This window comes from Nylanderia fulva, unplaced genomic scaffold, assembly GCF_048542155.1.
Source record: "Nylanderia fulva isolate GAGA-0341 unplaced genomic scaffold, ASM4854215v1 Scaffold277, whole genome shotgun sequence".
NCBI classification, from domain to species: domain Eukaryota; kingdom Metazoa; phylum Arthropoda; class Insecta; order Hymenoptera; family Formicidae; genus Nylanderia; species Nylanderia fulva.
This window is the reverse complement of record NW_028190344.1, coordinates 1-17,767: the sequence shown is the minus strand read 5'-3', so window position 1 is coordinate 17,767 and position 17,767 is coordinate 1. Positions and strand designations below refer to the sequence as shown.

General features: G+C 27.6%; 1 protein-coding gene across 1 annotated transcript; it reads right to left on the bottom strand.

The window, feature by feature from the left end:
• Nucleotides 1-5,297: 5,297 nt before the first annotated feature.
• LOC114928637 (uncharacterized) lies at nucleotides 5,298-14,380 on the bottom strand. The gene is made up of 10 exons (XM_029317462.2): nucleotides 14,252-14,380; nucleotides 14,036-14,149; nucleotides 12,149-12,295; nucleotides 7,153-9,346; nucleotides 6,842-7,068; nucleotides 6,448-6,747; nucleotides 6,260-6,310; nucleotides 5,941-6,164; nucleotides 5,692-5,854; nucleotides 5,298-5,613 (listed from the first exon to the last, which is right to left on the bottom strand). Exons 5-10 carry the CDS (start codon nucleotides 7,056-7,058, stop codon nucleotides 5,483-5,485), a joined length of 1,086 nt encoding a protein of 361 aa, XP_029173295.1. The 5' UTR covers nucleotides 7,059-7,068; nucleotides 7,153-9,346; nucleotides 12,149-12,295; nucleotides 14,036-14,149; nucleotides 14,252-14,380; the 3' UTR covers nucleotides 5,298-5,482.
• Between the last annotated feature and the right edge of the window lie 3,387 nt (nucleotides 14,381-17,767).

Sequence of the window (17,767 nt, the reverse complement as noted above, 5' to 3'; positions counted from 1 at the left end):
GTGGTGACTATCATATATTTAATTATATTTAATTTTTATTATAAAGACATCAAAATAATTTGCTTTTTAACACGTAACGGTTCTCATTTGATAAAGACTTCAAACAAAGATCGAAACGTAATGAAGAAGTTTGAATAAATTAATAAATACATTTGTTCAGTTTGGTCGTTTACGATTTCTAAATATTTAATCTTTGTGATTTTATTTACTGGCGCTCATTGGAAAATTTTTTCATCTGATTGATTAAATTAATATAAATTTAAAGTGTAAGACAGGCAATAAGAGCCAATCGCGGAAGACAGTTATCCCAACGAAACTAAATTTTTTCGTTAGAATTAAATATCTGTGCACAAGGCACCCTAAAATCTTGGCCGTGACCAAGTAAAATTTGGTGCCTTGTGCACAGATATTTAATTCTAACGAAAAAATTTAGTTTCGTTGGGATAACGCACTGTCTTCCGCGATTGGCTCTTATTGCCTGTCTTACACTTTAAATTTATATTCATATTACAGAACCGTGTTAAACTCTTAACTTATACACGCTGGCTGAAAAAGCGTTTGTTTATCAACATTATTATTTATATAACAGAGAAAAGTATAGAATCGAAAGGATCTGAATAGCTCAGTTGGAAGAGCAGTCGTTCGGCAAGCGAAAGGTCTCGGGTTCGATTCCCGATTCAGCGACTTTCGGATCTATATTTTTCTCTTGCATTTATTTATTTATTTCCGTAGGGAGGTTAAAGGGTTATTGAAATTAAATCTCAAATATGAGATTATTTCATATTTTAAAATCTTGGCCGTGATCAAGTAAAATTTAGTGCCTTGTGCACAGATATTTAATTCTAACGAAAAAATTTAGTTTTGTTGGGATAACGCACTGTCTTCCGCGATTGGCTTTTATTGCCTATCTTACACTTTAAATTTATATTTATATTACAGAGCCGTGTTAAATTTTTAGATTAAATTATTATATATAAAATAAATAAATTTTTTTGGAGATTTCTATTATTTCATAACGGATTTTAAACAGCTAGTTTCTATTTCCCGATTCAGACTTTTGGATCTATATTTTTCTCTCGCATTTATTTCTTTAGGGGGGAAGAGGGGATGACATGTATGGAATTAAATCTCTTGTAGAGATTATTCCAATTTTAAATCTTGGCCGTGACCAAGTAAAATTACCTTGTGCACAGGTAATTAATTCTAACGGAAAAAATTTTAGTTTTGTTGGGATAACGCACTGTCATCCGCGATTTGGCTCTTATTGCCTGTCTTACACTTTAAATTTATAGTTTCTATTTCGTTGAGATCGATTTAAGTTTTTAAAAGTAAGAAACCCAATAAACACTGTTCTGTAACTTTTACAGATCATATACAAAACGGTTGTTCCCTGTTTTGGTAACCGTTATGTCAACTATTAAGTAACGTTTAGATGGAAATGTCAGCAACATTATGCCTGTATATGATATGTAATAGATACATAAAATTTAAACGTAATAGATACGTAAAATTTAGACATAAAATTACGTAACTATTACAGAACCTATCAAATATTATTTGTAACATTTACATAACATTTACAGAACATTTACAGAACCGATATTCTCTGTTCTGGTAACCATTATGTAACTTATAGGTAATGTTTAGGTCAAATGTTACGTATTGTATACAGCAACATTATGTTGTATGTAATATGTAACAAAATAACGTAACAAATACATAAAATTTAGGTATAAAATTATGTAACTATAACAGAACCTATTAAATATTATTTGTAACATTTACAGAACAGATATCCTCTGTTCTGGTAACCATTATGTAATTTATAGGTAATGTTTAGGTCAAATTATCACGTATTATATACAGCAACATTATGTTATATATATGTAACAAAATGACGTAACAAATAACTAATATTTAAACATAAAATTACAAAACTATAACAGAACAATCTTTCTTCAGTCTAATCATCGATAAATGTATATATTATAATATATATATATATGCATCAATGATTAAAATAAAGAGACTATTCTGCTATAGTTATATAATTATTTATTTAAATTTTAAATATTTGTTACGTCATTTTGTTACATATTATATACAGGATAATGTTGCTATATAATACGTAATTTTGCCTTAAACATACATATCATATCTATATCAGTAATCTTTTTAAGAATCAATAGTTTCATCAACTTTTAGTAAATAAAAATTAATTTTAACAGCGTAAAATTATTGATTGGATGAAATTATTAATGAGCTGTTTTTAATTGATTAAATTAAAAGAATTATATATATATATATATATATATAATCTATATTATTAAGATATTTTTTAAAAATCGTGTATATATATATAAATATAACAATATAATATTGGTTTTTTTAACAATTCTTTATTTTTATAAATTGTTAAAAAATGAATTTTTCAACAAACATTACTAATTAACATTTATAAAACTGTTTTTTTTCAATTCGCAATCATAATGATAAATTATAATATAATTTAAATTATATTACAGATTCTTTTTAACAGAAAACTTTTAATATATATTTATAGCTGTAAATAATAAACAACTGCTAAATAACTGATAATAATAAACAAGCAGAAAATTGCGCTTATATTTTAATACACTTCGCAACAAAATTAGGGTCACAAAATTAGAAAGAATCAAATTCAAATTCATGTATGTTTACAAAAAATGATCGTAGAGCAGTATATCAAAAAGCATTTTCAAGTATGAGACTCCAACTTTCTAATGCTCTAATGGAGATTTCCCTACAAAGATTTACTAAAAGATTTATTGCAAACGGCGCTATTCTACAATAAAAGCCTTACAAAATTGTAGAAAAAACTTTAACTTTGGCGTGCACGAGGAGAAAAAGAATTCATTTTCTATCAATTTTATTAATTGTATTAAAATATAGCATTTCCCTTTCAAAATGCGTTTTTAAATATTACATTATGTGGATTGTGTTTCTCTGAGTTATGATATTTTGAAATGAATAGGCATTTTCAGGCTTATTTTCTAAAAAAAACCCTCGTATTTGTTGTCGATATTGGTATTACCCACAGGAAGATTACAAGGTTGGACTTACACTTCGTGTGTGTATGTGTGTGCAAGTGTGTGTGTGAGTGTGTGTGAGATGTATGTGTGTGGGGGGAAGGGTACGTGTGAATAAGTGTGGGATATGTGTGCGTGTATGGAATGTGTGAGTGTGTGTGGAGTGTGTAGAGTATGGGTGTGTAAGGTGTGTGTGGGGTACGTGTGAGCATGTGTGAGCTGTGTGTGAGCGTGTATGGGTGTGTGTGTGTGGGATGTGTGTATGGGTGTGTGTGTGTGTGTGTGTGTGTGTGTGTGGAGTGTGTGGGGGAGAAGGGTATATGTGAGCATGTGTGGGATGTGTGTGTGTATGGAATGTGTGAGTATGTGTGGAGTGTGTGTAGAGTATGGGTGTGTGTAAGCGTGTGTGGGGTACGTGTGAGCATGTGTGCGATGTGTGTGAACGTGTATGGGTGTGTGCGGGGTGTATATATGTGTGAAAAGTATGTGTACATAAGGAGGTGTATGTGTGAGAAGTGTGTGTGGGGGGGGGGCATGTGTGTGTGTGTGTGTGTGTATGAGTGCGTATAGGGTATGTGTGATGTGCATGGTGTGTGCGGAGGTGTGTAATGTATAAGTGTGGATGTATAAATGTGTAGTATATATATATATATATATAATTTATATGTGGGGGAAGGTGTTTTTAAGAATGTGTGTAAGTATGTATATAATGTGTGTCTGTCATACACATCCCACACACACATACTGACCTCATTCATATATATTCCATACACACTCACACATATCCGATACACACTTCACACACATACATTCCATACACACTCATACTTCATACACACTCACTCCATACACTCACACACATCCCATACACACATACTGATCTCATTTATACCCATTCCATACACACTCACTTTATACACTCACACATTCCACACACATACTGATCTCATTCATACACATTCCATACATACTCACACATATCTGATACACACTCCATACACAGTCACACTTCATATACACACTCACACACACCCCACACATGCACACACCATCACACTCATACATACCCCATACATACCTTATTCATATATACACATTCCACACACACACTCACACATACACATACACTCGCGCGCACCCTATACAAACACACATATCCTATACACATTCCACATACTCACACACACTCCACACACATTCACACACTTCATACACGCTCACACACATCCCACACATACTCACTCATACCCTTTCCACACACACACACACATCTTACACACATACACACACACACACACACATGTACACACACAAAGTGTAAGTCCAACCTTGTAACTTTCCTGTGGGTATTACCAATACCGACAACAAATATGAAGTTTTTTAAAAAGGCCTGAAAATGCTGTTTATTTCAAAACATCAAAACACAATTCGTAACGCAATGTTTATAAAAATGCATTTAAAAAAAAAATACTATATTTTAATACCATTAATAAAGTTGATAAAAAATTTGTTCTTTCCGTAATCGCCTATCAATGTTAAAGTTTTTTTTCTACAATTATATAAGGCTTATTTTAAAGTAGTTTATAGTAAAATCTGTGTAAAGAAATTCCGTTAAAAAATCTCCATTGAAAACTTTGAGTTTTCTAGTTTTAAAATGCTTTTAAATATCAGACTATGATAATTTTCTAATTTTGTTGCGAAGTGTAGTATTACACTTGTAATAATCGTTAATAACATAAATTAATTAAATTTAAATAAAAACATAAATTTATAATAATAATTATTATAAAATTAACTCTTACGATACACACGAGTATTCGCGACTTCATTTTTTGGTTTTAACACTATATATACATTAGTATAAAGTAAATTTTCTATAGACTTTTCATATAAAAACTATATAATTCTCACATCAATAAACTTTTCATCAATACACTCATCCAAATTATACTTTTGAGATTCATGTGTAATTCATTAATAATTTGTCGAAAATACATGAGTGTGTATCGTTAGAGTTTAATTTAAACAAAAATATATTAAATTTAATTTAAACAAAAATGTAAACATAATTCAAATTGCATGGAGAAAATACGGTTATACTTTTTGTAATTCAAAAAAAATTGAAACAAAATTGTTATTCAAAAGTATCAATAAATGATGCTTACTAAGTCTGCTAATTCTCTTAAAAGAAATATTTAATTCAAGTAATGACGTTATATATATATATATAAGAACTCATAATGAAAAGAAACAGTGCAGACTATATGAATTTAGAACACAAAAATCTAAAAACTTAAGTATTAATTATTCAATAAAAAAAATTAGGAAAAGAAAAATATTTTTGTTATATTAATAGACTCTAGCCACTATAGAAAAAAATTATAATGAAAATAAATCATAAGCATCTGAAACATTTAAATGACTTGCGGATTTATTTCTTCGAAATCTTTTTGTCTGCTAAGCCTCTGACCACCTTGGCGAAACCATTCTTTTGTGACCTCTTCAAATTCTTTGTTTGTGAATTGATGTTGACCGGAAATTGTTGCTGAAATATTACAATACATTAAATTAAATTTTATTTTATAAACTTGTTTATAAAAATAAATATAAAAATATATTTTACCTAGTATTCCCATTAATATATACTTTAAGCTACTAATTTTAAAATGATTTCGCAATCCTTTCCAAGATGATTCTTTGGCAACTTCATTGGAAAATAAAGTTCGGTATATGCGAATTAAATTTTCCTTGGCGGACCTTCCGCCTATGCGAGATATATACAGCATCTTTAGAAATAAAACATACCGATAATACAGTTTCTATTGTTCTATTTAGATGAAATTTGCATTTAAATAAGCTAAATTAAACTTACAAATTTGTTGTACTCATCTACATTTTCTGATAAACGGTTTTCAAAAGCTGTTACTTCATTTATATTTTTAAATGGAAAAAATTGATGTATATTTGATGTATCCGTGACAGATGCTTTGGATTTATGTTGATTATTTTGTTTTTCTATATTTGTTAAATGAACATTTAGATCTTGTATTCCTAATGTAACTGTAGTTATAGCTGTATATATATTTTTAAAATGACCTGAAAAATTAATAGTATTGAATAAACAGTGCCAAAAATAGATATAAAGTATATTATAAGACAATAAGATTATAAGACAAAAATAAATACAATACCTTCCATTTTTTCGAATCCATCTGATATTAACGTATGTACATCCTGTATACCTAAAAATTAACATTAAAGAAATATTAGATTATTCACATAATAAACAATAATAACTGTAATAACTGTAATGAAAAAAACTTATATTATGAAAATAATATAAGTAAATTGAATTAAAGAATTTTAAAATAAAAATTACTTTTAAGTGGTACTAAAGTTCCATCAAGAATCTCCAGGTCAATATCATTGCTGACAACTGATGAATTAATAACAGTTGCGATAGATTGACTTTTGTTAACTGATTGCGAGGCATTTGTATTTACAGTAAGATTTGGTGGATTTGGTATAACTAAACGTGAGTCATCAGAATCAGATTCAGACTCATTGTGAGAAACAGTTTTATTCAACTGTCTTGTGCGTGACTTCTTTATTTCATTTATATTGCTTTCCTCACTTGAAGAATAGTTCGTTGCTCTCTGTCTAGCTTCCTCTAATGAATCTAAATTGAGACAAAATCGTATTTAGAAATTACATTATTTTTTAAAAATATTAAAAAAACAATTACATAAATTCTAAAATAAAATATAACTTACCATAATATCCATGAAATTTAATGGGATAAGATTCCCATTTAGGATCATTAATAACAGGTGGAATTTGTTTTATAATAAAGGTATTTACATTTTTTACCAATGGCCACCAGCATTCTTTTAAATTGAAAGAAAGCCATAAAGATGGAACTTCTGATACAATTTCTTCTTCATTATTTCCATCGCTTGGAAAAGTAACGACAGCGAAATTTTTCGCCATTATTAATAATCTGTTAAAAAAGTAAAATTTGTTAAGTAATTTAATATTTAATATTGTTTTCAATTATAGATTATATCAATATATAAGTACTCGCCATTAACATATTTCTTGTTGGTGTAGTAAAGGCAATACTACAGCTTCTTCGTCACATAAAGGCAATTTTACGCATTTTAATTTAATATCAAACAATGGAATAGTAATTAACTCATATTGTAACTCGTTAATTTGTTTAATACCGATATTGAAAGAGTCGCATGGAATGTGGAAAAATGATTTAATATTCAAATACTTTTTAGCAGTAACATAAATCTGTTTATTTTTAAAATAAATTTTCGTAAGCGAAACCGTTGTACCATCTAATAAAGAACAACAATTATCAGCAGTTCTTGTACTAAGATAGAAACCCTTGCATTGAACCGATTTTATTATCTTTCTGCCATTTATAATACGTACTTTTGATATTGGATAAATCTTTTCTACATTTGTTATATCCAAATTATCTTCTTCTATACAACGATTGGCTAATTGTTCTAATGGTTGACTTGAAGATCTTATCTTTGATTTAATTTTTTGCATGTAATTTTCGAACTTAAACGCGCTAAATTCATCTAACACTCCCCATAATTTTACATAATAACACAGATGAATTAAATTATGAACGTTATATGATATATATTGACAACCATATAATGTGCCATAATTTTCAACAAAATACAATAGTAAATTGTGTGCATAATCAAGCAGTTGTACGCAATATTTTTTGCTACATAAAATTCGAATTGCTATACTTAGACTCAAAAAATGAACATATTTATCGCGTGGTAATTTTTTCAAAAAAATTACTGGCCCAGTATATAATAATAATTGTCTTAATTCGGTGGCTTTAAAGCGATCGACCTCATCTAATTTCCTTGGTTTTCTAGCAAATTCTTTGGGTAAGAATGATGACATAGATAATAAAGAAGTTGAAGCAAGAGTTATCTGAGTTGCAACCATACGAACATTATGTTTGCCTTTAATCCAAAACTGCAATAATCTTTTCATTATTCCTAATAGTACGAGATGCATGTAGTCTAAAGGAAATTGAGTAACCATTCCAATGTTTAAGTCTTCAAGATTTGAAGTCATTTTATGGTGTTCTTCTTGTTGTTTTAATTTAAATGATTCATCTGACCTTAATATTGCATTAATTTCTGGGTACGTTACTCGATTTTCTACGTAATCTCCCTCTTGAATACAATTACCGCATCCAAAATACGCATTATGTCCTCTAGTTCCCTTGATAAATGATTTTGCAGGAGCATCGCAGATAAATGCATTCAATTTTACAGTTATTTTTTTGCCATACTGTACAATACCAGTTCGAAAAATTTCAAGACAATCATCCTTGAAATATTTCAGAAAAGTATTGCAACATTTTGGCTTTTGAAAACCATGATAAACACCAATTATAAACGGTTCAGTGTAAAAATCTGCAACTATACTACCTAAAATAGGCCAAAATTGACTGCCAGAAGATTTTGTTAAAGGAAGACCATCTATATTCACATTAATATTTATTTGAGATGGTAAATTACTTTGACAATAATGCTTACGAATAGATTTTCTTAAACTATCACTTAAACCTGCATGATAATATTTGCCTGGTGTCATTTCAATAATGTCTACTTGCTTGGGAGTTTGGAACAGAGTTCGAGCATCAAGAGGAAGATTATGGCCATATTTTACTAGAATTTTCAGTAAACTACTAGTAGCAGAATGACTGACATGATTTTCAATAGCCCATAATCGGATGTCGTTAATAATATCTGTTTTATTAGAAAATTCATCACTTGAAATACTTGAATGAGAACTATTATTATCAGTACCAATTCTCAAATGTTTGAAAATTAAATCATCTTCATTTTCAGTAATCTTGTGAGTATGCATTACATTGGAATAATTAAAATTAATTTCCTTTAGTACATTTTGTTGTTGAGGTAATTGTTCGATATTTTCTGGTCCATTTGATCCACTTATATTATTTTGAACTTCCAAATTTGATTCAATATTCATTTGGCAAATATTATTGAATTTTTTTAAAAAAATACGTCGCCGCTGCCTTGGCGTTAAAGAAGTAATGTCTAGTCGTAATTTTGACTTGGACATGATATAATCTTATAAAGAAACAGAAAAGCTAAATTGCGATTATATGTACGAAGATAGATTATTGGATATGCCTTATACGTCGCCTTTATTGCTTATGTTATATTCTCCTTTATCAGTGAGATTGTATATAGGAAGCTTATCTGGACAATAAAAATATTTTGATAAATAAAAAATATTTTTAAAGTGGACTTTTGCAGGTTTTCTTTCATACAAACTAATCCAATAATAAAAATATAATTTACGTAATATTTAACGGATACTAATAGAAAATAGAAAAAAATGTAATTCACATTCCTTAAGTATTTCATTTATATCAAAAAATTTAATGCTAACAATAGTGAAATAATCTAGAAATCTGATATAATACTCTAATAATCTAAAATAATATTTTAAATACATTTTTCATTTCGGTAAAAATTTTTTATATACAATCATATATATAAATTGATTATATATATAATTGTATAAAACTAAAAACTACATATGAAATCTGTCCATATATTAGATTTAATTATATCCCATATAACATAAAAAGATTGCAGACATAATTAAAATGTTAGTGACGCAATTTACATATTGTAAAATGATCTTATATAAAATTATAGATTATATATCATATATAAGACTATATTATGTAAATTGCATCACTGTAACATTTTAATTATGTCTGCAATCTTTCTGTGTTATATGGAATTATATATTTAATTATATGTAATTATATATGGACAGATTTCATATATAGTATTTTACAGGGTTGGAAAAGTTACTTTGTAAAAATAACTAGTTACAGTTACAGTTATCTTATTGAAACAGTAACTAGTTACAGTTACAAGTTATCAATTTTAAAAAATAACTCGTTACAGTTACAGTTAATTAAAAAGTAACGAGTCGTTACTTTTCAATTACTTTTTAAAAATAATTATACATTATTTTAAATATAAGGAGCTTACATATTATGCACAACTACAGTCAAGTATTTAAAAAAATTCTTGAATGTAATATTGATCGATTTGCTTGCGACTTTGCGATTACCATCAATGTATGAATGACCTTTATATACAACAGTAAAAATAGTTATATATGGTAACTTACTAAATTGTAATCGCAAAGTCGCAAGCAAATCGATTAATTATTACATTTAAGAATTTTTTTAAATACTTGACTGTGATTGGTCGATTGTAATTATGTGTTGTATTATTTTATGTACACAAAATAAAAATTTTAGGTAAAAAATTAAATTATATATGAAGATCTATATATATATATATATATATATATATATGCTACTGTTATTAAAATTTAATTTAACAATATAACGGCTACCATACTTAAACGATATTTTTAGCGAATGTTTCCAAAAAAAGTAATTAATAAAGTAACTGTTAAAATAGTTACTAGTTACTAAAAAAATGTAACTAAGTTACAGTTACAGTTACAGATGGAGAAAAGTAACGAAGTTAAGTTACAGTTACCGAAAAAAAGTAACTGTAACTGTAACTTCGTTACAAGTAACTCGTTACTTCCCAACCCTGGTATTTTATAATTATATATACACATTTACATATACATATACAGGGTAGGCCATTTTAATCTTTCCACTAAAATTTCTCAAAATCCAAAAATTTAAGACAAAAATGTTTCAGATAAAAGTTGTATGGTTTCAAGGGGGACATGAGATGGTGTCATTGATTTGACCTTGAATAGCCATTTGAAGGTTACGTGAAAGTCAACTTCAATTTCTTAAATGGAACACTATATTTTTTCTTGCATACTTTTGTAGCTGACTTCGAGATCTTTCCAAAACACTACAATAAAATATTTTTTCATGAAGTATTTTTCGAGTTATTAAGGCTGCAAATTTGCAGTATTTTGACATAAAATACAAAATATCTTGGGAAATATTCATTTTTCGATTATCATACCTTAATACTTTTATGCACAGAATAATGAGATAAATCAGTTGATGTAAAGAAAACACATAGTTACCTTTAAAAAAAAATATGAAAATTGCAATAAGCAGTTAGATAATTTTTCTTTAAGACAACTATGTGTTTTCTTTACACCAATTGATTCGTCTCATTATTCTGTGCATAAAAGTATTAAGGTATGATAATCGAAAAATGAATATTTCCCAAGATATTTTGTATTTTATGTCAAAATACTGCAACTTTGCAGCCTTAATAACTCGAAAAATACTTCATGAAAAAATATTTTATTGTAGTGTTTTGGAAAGATCTCGAAGTCAGCTACAAAAGTATGCAAGAAAAAATATAGTGTTCCATTTAAGAAATTGAAGTTGACCTTTACGTAACCTTCAAATGGCTATTCAAGGTCAAATCAATGACACCATCTCATGTCCCCCTTGAAACCATACAACTTTTATCTGAAACATTTTTGTCTTAAATTTTTGGATTTTGAGAAATTTTAGTGGAAAGATTAAAATGGCCTACCCTGTATATACATCAGTGATGAGTAAGATACATTTAAAATGTATCTCGATATAGATACAGATACGTGTAAAAAAATATATCTAGATACAGATACAGATACACAAATCAAAATGTATATTGATACAGATACTCAGATACTTTAAAAGTATCCGATACATATCAGATACTTTTAAATTATATTTTATCATAATAATGGTAATATGCATAAAATGTACTGTATAATTATTTGATTTTTATTAATATTTTTGTTTATATTGCGACTTTTTATTCGTTAGAATTAACACGTGAAAAATGCAACAAAGATATCATCACTCAAACTATTTCGCCATGGTACTAAAAGACCAATATATTTATACTGGAAATGTTTAAGCCTCTGATAATTCAAAAAGGCAATGCAAATAAGATTACTGTTTTTCTCATTATATGCTCGTGCAAAAAATGATGCGAAAGATATGGGAAATATGAGGTTAAAATAAAATGAATCGTACTCACCAAATATGAAAATTATGAAGTGGTAAAATGAGGTGTGTTCACCAAATATCTGTATTTATATGCAGTCGTGTGTTACGTAAGACCTTGTGTGCACGCCGTTGTATATCCTTATCACGAGCAATGATACTGTATATATGGAAAACTTATCTGTAAAATAAAAGATATTTTGATAAATAAGATATTTTTAACAAGTGAGACATGTACAGTTTTTTTTTCAATCTAAATAAATCCATTGATTAAAACAAATAAAATATAATTTGAATATTTAAAAAAACATTAATAGAAAATATTGGTCTATAATTTTTTTATAATGATTGTAATGGTAATTTCAATGATAAATAATATCAAATAGCTAATTTTGTTGACCAGGAAACCATTGCATTAGAAAAACTGTAGATATAATATTTTTTCCAAATATTTCACATATGTTAAAAATTTATTATTGAATTTTCTTATAGTATAGCTCAATTGCAAATAAAAGAAAATCTTTATAATTAATAAATATTTTCTACACATGAGTCTTAATTTTTTAATTTAGTGTTATTTGATTTGAATTAATTTTGTGCGAACCAAATTTTATTCAAGTAAAATATTGAAATAAATATGATAGCTTTAACTATTGTAATTCATTGTATAATGAAGATGTAGATCTTGAAAAAGTGTTAATATTATATGCAGTATAAGCATACTACATATAATATTAACACTTTTTCAAGATCTACAACTTCATTATACAATAAATTTCAATAGTTAAAGCTATCATGTTTATTTCAATATTTTACTTGAATAAAATTTGGTTCGCACAAAATTAATTCAAATCAAATGACACTAAATTAAAAAATTAAGACTCATGTGTAGAAAATATTTATTAATCATAAAGATTTTCTTTGATTTGTAATTGAGCTATACTATGAGAAAATTCAATAATAAATTGTATAACATATGTGAAATATTCCAAAAAAATATATGTATATATCTACAGTTTTTTCTAATGCAAATAATTACTTGCTCAACAATATTAGCTATTTAATCATTAATATCATTTTTCATTAGATTAATTACCATTACGATAAATATTTTCTACACATGAGTCTTAATTTTTTAATTTAGTGTTATTTGATTTGAATTAATTTTGTGCGCACCAAATTTTATTCAAGTAAAATATTGAAATAAACATGATAGCTTTAACTATTGTAATTCATTGTATAATGAAGATGTAGATCTTGAAAAAGTGTTAATATTATATGCAGTATAAGCATACTACATATAATATTAACACTTTTTCAAGATCTACAACTTCATTATACAATAAATTTCAATAGTTAAAGCTATCATGTTTATTTCAATATTTTACTTGAATAAAATTTGGTTCGCACAAAATTAATTCAAATCAAATGACACTAAATTAAAAAATTAAGACTCATGTGTAGAAAATATTTATTAATCATAAAGATTTTCTTTGATTTGTAATTGAGCTATACTATGAGAAAATTCAATAATAAATTGTATAACATATGTGAAATATTCCAAAAAAATATATGTATATATCTACAGTTTTTTCTAATGCAAATAATTACTTGCTCAACAATATTAGCTATTTAATCATTAATATCATTTTTCATTAGATTAATTACCATTATGATATCATTATAAGAAAAATGGTAGACCGTCATTTAGTTTTAGTGCAATGCAAAATATAATAAAAAAATCTATAATTATTATGAGGTAATAAAATCCGATCTTTACACTCGAAATATTTAACCTTCTAATGATTGGAAAAAGCAGTGCGAATAATATGTTATTTTTCTCATTATACATATATGCTCGTGCAAGAAATCATGCGAAAAGATGGGAAATATGATATTGAATAAAATGAATTGTACTCACTACAAACATAAGAAGAATGAGGCACGAGGTGTATATCTTATGTCGCCGGTGCCGGTATGTCCTTTGTTATAGCCACGCAGCTTTCACGTGATTCTTCCGTGGTGTGTCTGGTTTCTATACAGAAATTCAGTCTTTAGAATTAATATTTTAACATAACGCAATCATTATCAGTTATTAGTATTTAATATGTTAAATTATTTCTTATCTTATACTTACCAAAATCTTTACACTGTTCTTACTTTCGAGACGACATTCAAGCATGTATGACTACCGTATTCGTACATGCTGCCATATTGAAAGTAAAGCGCGAACTGCGCGGGACACTTTTTGCGATTGCGCACTTGCACACACTTAAGCCAATCATGGCAAACTTAATCAGAAGGCCGAGTTCACATAAACTTATAAAGACGCATAATGCAGATAAAATCTAATTTGCTAATTACGCGTTTTAAAAAACAAAGAACATAAATAATTTCAAAAAAATACATTTATGTAATAATTACATAATGTTTTATATGTATATATTACAGATCATCAAAACGAAACTATGACGTTTCGTTTATGTCAATAACGTAATAAAGCTATAATTGTTACATAGAATTGTTATGTAATTTTGACGTTATTTTGGTATGTAACATTTATGTATTTTGGTGGATATAAATGTGTATACTCGAAATGTTTCGAAAATACTACGTAATTTAATGATATAATTGCAACGTTATGTTAAATTCGTCATGTTTACGTATATATATTGGTGAATGTAAATGTGTATCTTCTAAAAACTTAATAAATACTATACGTAACTCTAATGACATAATTGTAACGTTATTTTAAATAAGTAATAACATTATTTTGTTGACACCAATGCGTATACATATCTGTAAAAACCGTGTAATTGTTGCAATATAATAACAAAATTATGATATCACATTAAATATAAAAATAAATATGTAACTTTGTTGATGTCTGAGCGTTCGAAATAAAATATCATTGAAAAAACGTATCTATATAGAATACATTTTTGAACATTTTCTTGATGTGTATTAATTACTTCCGACATTTATAATTTTATATTAACATTATTAAGTACTTTATAAAAAAATGAACTCGAAATATTTGATTATGTATATACACATATATATAATAATTATATTAAATTCCATTTTTTTACAAAGTATTTAATGACGTTAATAAATAATATTGAAAGTAATTATACATATATTAAGAAAATATTCAAAGATGTATTGCCAGATACTTTTTTCATTGATATATGCATGCCCTTTTTTCAGAACGCTCAAAGATGTCAACAAAGTTACATACATTTTTATATTTAATGTGATATCGCAAATTTCGTTATGTATAACGGTTATAAAGTTTTTACTGAATATATACATTAATGTCGATAAAAAAATGTCAATGTTACATATTTAAACTAATGTTACAATTATGTCGTTACAGTTGTATAGCATTTATAAAATTTTTAGAGATATACATTTACATTCACCAAAATACATGAATTACGTATTTAGCATAACGTTACAATTACGTAATTAGAGTTATGTCGTATTTATAAAGTTTTTAGAGTATACACATTTACATTCACCAAAATACATAAATGTTATGTATTTAACATAACGTTACAATTATGTCATTAAAATTACGTAGTATATACAAAAATTTTAGAGTATGTGCATTTACATTTATCAAAATACATAAATATTACGTATTTAATATAACATTACAATTATGTCATTAAAATTACGTAGCATTTACGAAAATTTTAGAGTATGCACATTTACATTTATCAAACTACATAAATATTACGTATTTAACATAACGTTACTATTACGTAATTAGAGTTATGTTGTATTTATGAAACTTTTAGAGTATACACATTTACATTCACCAAAATACATAAATGTTACGTATTTAACATAACGTTACAATTATATCATTAAAATTACGTAGCATTTACGAAAATTTTAGAGTATGCACATTTACATTCACAAAGAAACATAAATGTTACGTATTTAACATAACGTTACAATTATGTCATTAAAATTACGTAGCATTTACGAAACTTTTAGAGAATGCACATTTACATTCACCAAAATACATAAATGTTACGTATTTAACATAACGTTACAATTATATCATTAAAATTACGTAGCATTTACGAAAATTTTAGAGTATGCACATTTACATTCACAAAGAAACTTAAATGTTACGTATTTAACATAACGTTACAATTATGTCATCAAAATTACGTAGCATTTACGAAACTTTTAGAGAATGCATATTTACATTCACCAAATTTCATAAATGTTACATAACAAAGTAACGTTAAAATTATATAACAATTCTATGTAACAATTATAGATTCATTACGTTATTGACATAAACGATACGTCACAGTTTCGTTATGATGATCTGTAATATATACATATAAAACATTATGTAATTATTACGTAAATGATCCCTGAGTGTTTACTGGGAAATATAAAATAATAAAATATGATAAATATTATATCATAGAAAGGTCATATAAAGTAATAAACATTACATCAAAATTAAATATTTATAAAATGTAACGTCGTCTAATTTGTGATACAATATGTTATATCCCTAAAAGATATAACTATTAAGAAATAACTACTCATATTACATCCGCTTGACGACGGGCACTGACCGCGTAAAAACGCATACGCTGCGAGATACACGCGGAACCGAAATTGCCCAATGTGCAAGCAAAGCGGAAGGACTTGGAATTTACTTCGCTTGCACCTAGGTCCTTGACCGAGGGGGCCCGTTGCCAGGCACCCCTTCCGATCAAGGAACTTCCAAAAAGCGAGACTATAAAAACGAAGCAGGAGACGCGCCCCGCAGTTGTTCTTGAGTCGTTAATTTAAAGTAACCTTGCTAACCGCGTGCGATCTATAACATCTTATCGCAGTCGCGCGCGCGATTCACGAAGTCATAGTTAAATAGTGCCGCTAAACTGATATACGTAACGTACAAGTGTAACATGGTTAAAATAAAGAAAACGTCAAGTGGTTAATTGGAATAAAAGTTCTTTAATAGTGAAAAAGTGAAGTGCATTCATTTAATCAACCCGATACAAGCCCTGATGCCCCGGATTCTCATCCTAATTTGGCGCGACCCCTTGTGCCTTACCCGAGGTACACAACAAATATAACAATTTTTTTATAACATTATACAAACCTGATATATTTATCACTATAGTTACTTTTTTTGTATTATGTATAAAATAAGATAATCACAAAATAAAATAACTTTTGAACAAAAATAGATATTTTTCTAAATAATTGTTGTGCAACCGGCGCGCGAAAAGTCGCTTTTTACGCACATAATGGGATTTTAGAAAGGGCTTTCTTTCCACGCACCGGTCACACAAAATATCGTAGCCAACATGTGCGGGTCATAAATCGGCCAATCGTGCGGATTGTCACACTTGGCTTCGCCTCGTGCGCCAAACTTCCGCACTCTCGGCCGATTTACGATCTCTCGTACTTGTTAGCTAATATACTATTATGAAACTAAATAGAAATTAACAATTATCTTGGTCGTGTCTGCATATAGTTATGTAAATATACAATATTTTCTGATTGTTATACAAATGTATTATACCATTTCTATAATAATCAAAAGTCGAATGTCGTGTATTATATGTAAATTTACTTTTGTAATTGCGTAGAATGAGCTTTTGTAAAA

Bases quoted from the DNA above. Each gene is read 5' to 3' on its own strand.
- LOC114928637 (XM_029317462.2), bottom strand. From the start codon at position 7,058: ATGGCGAAAAATTTCGCTGTCGTTACTTTTCCAAGCGATGGAAATAAT. The intron at 5,855-5,940 runs GTAAGTTTAATT...TTATTTCTAAAG, and splicing joins TAGATGAGTACAACAAATTT to ATGCTGTATATATCTCGCAT. The intron at 5,614-5,691 runs GTAAAATATATT...GTAATATTTCAG, and splicing joins TATATTAATGGGAATACTAG to CAACAATTTCCGGTCAACAT.